Here is a 6,440-nt window from a genome sequence, read left to right as displayed (position 1 = left end):
TCTCCTCCTCCAGTTCACTGAGCACCTGTAAAACATAAAAACGGCATATATACTTTATTAAACATCAGCTGGCCTCTTATAAATAGTTGTTTCGCCAACTGAAAGTCTGACGTCAATGGAAGAATGGTGACGTGTGCAGACGTAACCAGCTGCAAGTGTGCAGTAAGTTAGTCACTTAGGCTTCAAATGATGCAAATGTGCAATGGGACTGAATAATCATTTGTGAGGTCATGGATGGAAAGTCAGAGTGCCACTGACAGCAAGGAAGCACAAGGAGGCAGCAATCACCATATATGTGTAGGTATGGGTATGATTGTGTATGTGTGTGTGTGTAGATGTTGTATGCAAGAGAAGACACTGAGCTGGTTTGGTCCAGTGATGTGTACAGATGAGGATAGCTGCGTAAAGAAAGGCCAAGCTCTAACTGCGGAGGGTACCTGTGAAAGAGGTAGACCCAAGAAGACATGGGACGAAGTGGTGAGAAAGGATCCTCGGATGTTGGGCCTCACTGAGGAAATGACAACGGATTGGGAGATGTGGTGATTTTCTGTGCTTGATAAAACATGTCAAGCTAAAACCATTGACCTCCATACATACAGGTTTGTCCTTTCAGATGCCGGTGCCACTTAAAAAGCATTCGTGTCAATGGACATTAAATACACCTATTTAATATGCAATAGGTGTATTTATTACATACTGTAAATCCTCAAGTATAATCCACATTTTTTCCCCAAAATTTAAAGGTCAAAATCCCTATGTACTATATACGAGGTTAAAAATGAAAAATACTTTCTAAGCAATGTCCGAGTCTCTATTTGCTGTCTGGCAATGTTTATTCAGATGCATTTTGTGATGTCAGGCTTGTGAATACCTTAAGCTAAGCCTGAAAGCAATGAAGTCATAAAAGAATCATCCATAACTTGCAGTAAGCAACATTTATTAAACGTTATTACTGTTATTTCTTTATTTTCTGCAAACAAAATGCACAAAAATGCTACACGTTTGCATTATGTTATATATACAATAATAATAAACGACGTTACCATATAGTTTTACAAACCAAGGACGTTATATAGACCTCCTTGACTGAAGTTAGAGAAAGGGTGCATATTATACACAAGGTTTAGGTTTTTCAGAGGTACAGCCCCCTAAAACTCCCCTACGTATTATACTCAAGAGCGGACTATACTCGAGGATTTACGGTATTTATAGACAGGGAAACATACGTGTACATCTGTCAAAACACGTAGATCCACATATGCAAGGACACCCATTCTTGCACTCAGGTATACCTTGTACACATATATATGTATATGCTAGCATGGAAAGTGGACGCTAAACGATGATGATGACGATGATGATGGTGATTGTTTGTTCCTTCCTTCTTGAGCCATACCTGGCTCATAAGGGCCGGCTTCCCGGTTTCTTGGCGTATAGGTTCCCCACCTGGACGGGATGCCGGTCCGTCATAGGTGAGCTGCAAGATGCAGGAGGAATGAGTGAGAGAAAGTTGTGGTGAAAGAGTCAGCAGAAGTTCGTACTTACCTTCTGCCGGAGGCACGTGGAGCTTAGATGTTTTACTCATAAACACACACATCGCCCGGTCTGAGATTCGAACCCGCGATCCCTTGACCGCGAGTCCGCTGCTCTAACCACTAGGCCATGTGCCTCCACATATATATGTATATGCAGGCTTACATGCATAAAAACACCCAGTGGCACATGAAAAGCATCCTGCACACTCTGTTACGTGGTTGGCATCAGGAAGGGCATCCAGTCGTAGAAACCATACCACAAGAGACAACTGGAGTCTGGACAGCTCCCTGGGTGGCAAGATCTATGTCAAACCATCCAACCCATGCCAGCATAGAAAATGGACGTTAAACGATGATGATGATATACACACCCATATATATGGATTAAGGTAAGGAACCAATCCTATAACTGGCACCCGTCAGTTGCCAGGACCGCTGGACTGACTCCTGTGAAGGTGGCAAGTGAAGAAACACCATTTCGACTTGGTGCTTGAGGAGATCCATTGAGTCAAGTACACCAACATCAAAATCAATGGAAACTGCAGTTGTGATTCCTGTGCCGGTGGCACGTAAAATGCACCAATCCGATCGTGGTCGTTGCCAGCATCGCTTTGACTGGCTTCTGTGCCGGTGGGACATAAAAAGCACCAACCAATCGTGGCTGTTGCCAGCCTCGCCTGGCACCTGTGCCGGTGGCACGTAAAAAGCACCCACTACACTCACGGAGTGGTTGGTGTTAGGAAGGGCATCCAGCTGTAGAAACATTGCCAGATCAGACTGGAGCCTGGTGCAGCCATCTGGTTTCCCAGACCCCAGTCAAATCATCCAACCCATGCTAGCACGGAAAACGGACGCTAAATGATGATGATAATGATGATGATGATGATTCAACAACAAAACTCACCTTATGATACCGCTTTTCTACCTGAGCCAGTTGTTCTCTCATCTTTAACTGTGCCCTCCTCTGTGTGGCAATCAGATTCTCCAACTGAGCTAGTTGGTTGTCGTACATGCATTTGATGGCTGCCTCGTCAAAGCTGTGGTCCTTCATGTTATCCGAGTCGCGTTGCAGGGCTACAAATGGGTCGCCCAGTCCGAACCGGCCGTACTTTGCCTGGTACAGCAGCTGTTTGGCTTTCTCTGCCTGGAATCAAGAAGAATAAAATCAATCAATCAATCAGTCTCTACCATCCTTCCATCTACGTATCTGCCTCTCTATCTATCTGTTCGACAATATATCAAACCATCTGTCTACCTGTCTGTCTTTTTATCTAACTTTCTGTCTGTCTGTTTGTCTGTATATCTATCTATCTATCTATAGGTGCAGGAGCCGTTGGTAAGTGGCTTGCTTACCAACGACATGGTTCTGGGTTCAGTCCTACTGTATGGCACCTTGGGCAAGTGTCTTCTACTATAGCCTCGGGCCGACCAAAGATGAGTGGATTTGGTAGACAGAAACTGAAAGAAGCCCGTCGTATATATATATTAACCCACAAGAGTAACCAAGAGAGACAGGGACAAGCAGAAACAAGGAAAATGCCCCTTGTATTTGAATACTATGCAAATATTCTTTTTAAAAAACCTTTTTTTTTAATTGTTCTAAATTTAATTATTTAATTGTTACAGTTGAAAAAGTCTCAATGACTGAAACCGGTACTGAAATGTGTTTTATAAAATTATTGTAGCATTTTTTATCTTGACTTTTTTTTTCCCATAAATTTATATATATATATATATAATATATATATTATATATATATATATATATACAGGAGTGGCTGCACCTAATTTATCGACCTTGAAAGGATGAAAGGCAAAGTCAACCTTGGCAGAATTTGAACTCATAACACAGCGACAGGTGAAATATCACCAAGCATTTTGCCCAGCATGCTAACGATTTTGCCAGCTTGCCACCTTCAAATACCAGTTTAATAATTTATTTCTTTACTGCCCACAAGGGGCTAAACATAGAGGGGACAAACAAGGACAGACAAACGGATTAAGTTGATTACATTGACCCCAGTGCATAACTGGTACTTATTTAATCAACTCCGAAAGATGGAAGGCAAAGTCAACCTCGGCAGAATTTGAACACTAATGATTCTGCCAGCTCGGAGGCGCAATGGCCCAGCGGTTAGGGTAGCGGACTTGTGGTCGTAGGATCGCAGTTTCGATTCCCAGACCAGGTGTTGTGAGCGTTTATTGAGCGAAAACACCTAAAGCTCTACACGACTCCAGTAGGGGATGGTGGTGATCCCTGCTGTACTCTTTCACCACAATTTTCTCTCACTCTTTCTTCCTGTTTTTATTGTATCCGTATTTCAAAGGGCCAGCCTTGTCACACTGAATATCCCCGAGAACTGCGTTAAGTGTACACATGTCTGTGGAGTACTCAGCCACTTGCATGTTAATAAATGAGCAGCAACATCACAGATGCCAAGCTGTATCGGCCCCTTTGCCTTTCCCTTGGATAACATCGGTGGCTGGTATGCGTGGGCGACTGCTGGTCTTCCATAAACAACCTTGCCCGGACTTGTGCATTGGGGGGTAACTTTCTAGGTGCAATCCCATGGTCATTCATGACTGAAGGGGGTCTTTACCCTTTACCTTATGTACATATAATGGCATGGAGAGGGGAGGCTGGTATGCATGGGTGGCTGCTGGTCTTCCATAAACAACCTTGCCTGGACTTGTGCCTCGGAGGGGAACTTTCTAGGTGCAATCCCATGGTCAGTCATGACCGAAGGGGGTCACAACAACAGCAAATCTGCCAGCTTACCGCCTTTACCAACTTAATAACGACGAAGTTATTTAATTAAATTCCTCATTATTTTCAAAATTAAATGAAACAAAGGCAGAGTATTTCAACAGAATTATGGTAACAGAAGGGTTAAATCTACTTATGAAAGAAATCTTTATATATAAAACTAAAGTTGTGTGTGTGTGTTGTGTCTGTCTACTCCGATTTAGATTCCTAACTACTCCCACATTTTGTGGTGCAGTTTAACCAAAAGCGGGTATCTTATAGTCGTGATTCATATCGAGCCCTTCTGGGTATTAGCACGTGTCTACGATGAGTCTACGATTTAAAAAAAGAATTACCATCATTTTTCCGCATTTTTAATTTCCCTTACAAACCTGAGCAACGCTGGGCGATACTGCTAGTCAAGAATAAAGGAAACGTGTTGGAGTTTGTATGGATGGAAGAGGAAGAAGAAGAAGACCAGAAGAAATAACAACAACAAGATGAAAGCAAATGCAAAAAGAGAGGCACAGTGTGCCATACCAACCTTCAGTGTTGCTATGACAACGTCACGGGCTTGCAACTCTCCTTCTAAGTAGCTCAACAGTCTCAGCAGATCAGTTTTGTTCAAATCCATCTTTGGATGACGCTGTCGAATAGAAACAGAGTAAAGGCATGAGTATGAGTGGCATCTTGAGTGTAACTGTGAGTGACAATGAAACGTTGGTTGAGCGTGAGTATTTGTATATGAGTGAGACCTTGTGCTTGTATTTGTGTATGAGTGTTGTTTGAGAGATAATTAGTATACATGAGACCTTGAGTGTGAGTGAGACATTGAGTGTAAGCGAGATTTTGAGTGTGAGTGAAACCTTGAGTGTGAGTGAGATTTTGAGTGTGAGTAGAAAGATGAACATATGCACCTATATACACACTTACATACATTTTTCATTATTTCAAATGTCTGATTTTCTATACTTGTAAAGACTAGTCCCACTTCGTCCAGAATTTCAGATTCGAGGCTTGAAATTTTGGGGGAGGGGACTAGTCAATTAGATCACCCCCAGTGTTTCACTGGTACTTAATTTATCGACCCTGAAAGGATAAAAGGCAAAGTCGACCTCAGCGGGATTTGAACTCAGAGCATTAAGACAGACAAATTGCTGCTAAACGTTTGTCCGGTGTGCTAACAACTCTGCCAGCTTGCTCCTGTAATAACAATAAGCGTTCTACTTAAGGTACAAGACTTGAAATTGAATGGGGGGGGAGGGGTTATTCAGTTACATCGACCCTAGAATTTGGCTGGTACACAGGAGTGGCTGTGTGGTAAGTAGCTTGCTTACCAGCCACATGGTTCCAGGTTCAGTCCCACTGCGTGGCACCTTGGGCAAGTGTCTTCTACTATAGCCTCGGGCCAACCAAAGCCTTGTGAGTGGATTTGGTAGACGGAAACTGAAAGAAGCCCATCGTATATATGTATGTATAGATATATATAGTTAATCCAAACATGAAAACACAAAGAGAAAACACAACGCGAGGACGTGGAGCAAATATAGTATTATTGGACGCTCAGGAAGGAAGGGAAGAAGGAGGGTTTTACATTTCGAGCGGAGCTCTCGTCAGAAACATAGGAAAAGGAAAGATCCAAAGAAGGGAAGACGGAGGAAAAAAATCACCAGCGGTACACACACGGTCACATGTGTGTGTATATGTGTGTGTGTGTGTTTGTCCCCCCTAACATCGCTTGACAACCGATGCTGGTGTGTTTACGTCCCCGTAACTTAGCAGTTCGGCAAAAGAGACCAATAGAATAAGTACTAGGCTTCCAAAGAATACGTCCTGAGGTTTATTTGCTCAACTAAAGGTGGTGCTCCAGCATGGCCACAGTCAAATGACTGAAACAAGTAAAAGAGTAAAAAGAATGACCACTGAAAGGCTGCAAGGCTCAGTCAAATTTCAACTCAAAACAGGAAATTGAACAAAATGCAGCAAAGAATTTTGCCCGGCATGTTTAACCCTTTTTTTACCAACCCGGCTGAAACTGGTTCTGGCTCTGAGTAAAAATGTCCTGTTTTCAAAAGTTTTGAATTAAAATCTTCCACCAAACCTTAGTCACAATTTATGTTCCTAACACTAGCTTAATGGTAACCAAGTTATTTTACTAAA

The 6,440-nt window shown here is 42.6% G+C and overlaps 1 protein-coding gene across 3 annotated transcripts in view; it reads right to left on the bottom strand.

Annotated features, from left to right (window-relative positions):
• The window catches only part of LOC115226874 (CTTNBP2 N-terminal-like protein), an 18,007-nt gene extending 13,045 nt beyond the window's left edge, over positions 1-4,962 (bottom strand). For 2 of the 3 annotated variants that reach the window (XM_036515494.1, XM_036515493.1), the window contains exons 1-3: positions 4,825-4,962; positions 2,440-2,679; positions 1-34 (exon numbers count right to left, since the gene is read on the bottom strand). The exon at positions 1-34 is cut by the window's left edge and continues 83 nt beyond it. In XM_036515494.1, coding sequence (XP_036371387.1) covers positions 1-34; positions 2,440-2,679; positions 4,825-4,914 — 364 coding nt within the window. In that variant the 5' untranslated portion in view covers positions 4,915-4,962. The remainder of the gene's footprint in view (positions 35-2,439; positions 2,680-4,824) is intronic. The other variant, XM_029797863.2, reaches the window with a different exon arrangement.
• Positions 4,963-6,440: the final 1,478 nt, after the last annotated feature.

The sequence above is a fragment of the Octopus sinensis genome, unplaced genomic scaffold (genome assembly GCF_006345805.1).
Source record: "Octopus sinensis unplaced genomic scaffold, ASM634580v1 Contig00256, whole genome shotgun sequence".
Classification (NCBI taxonomy): domain Eukaryota; kingdom Metazoa; phylum Mollusca; class Cephalopoda; order Octopoda; family Octopodidae; genus Octopus; species Octopus sinensis.
This window is presented reverse-complemented; position numbering and strand designations above follow the sequence as displayed.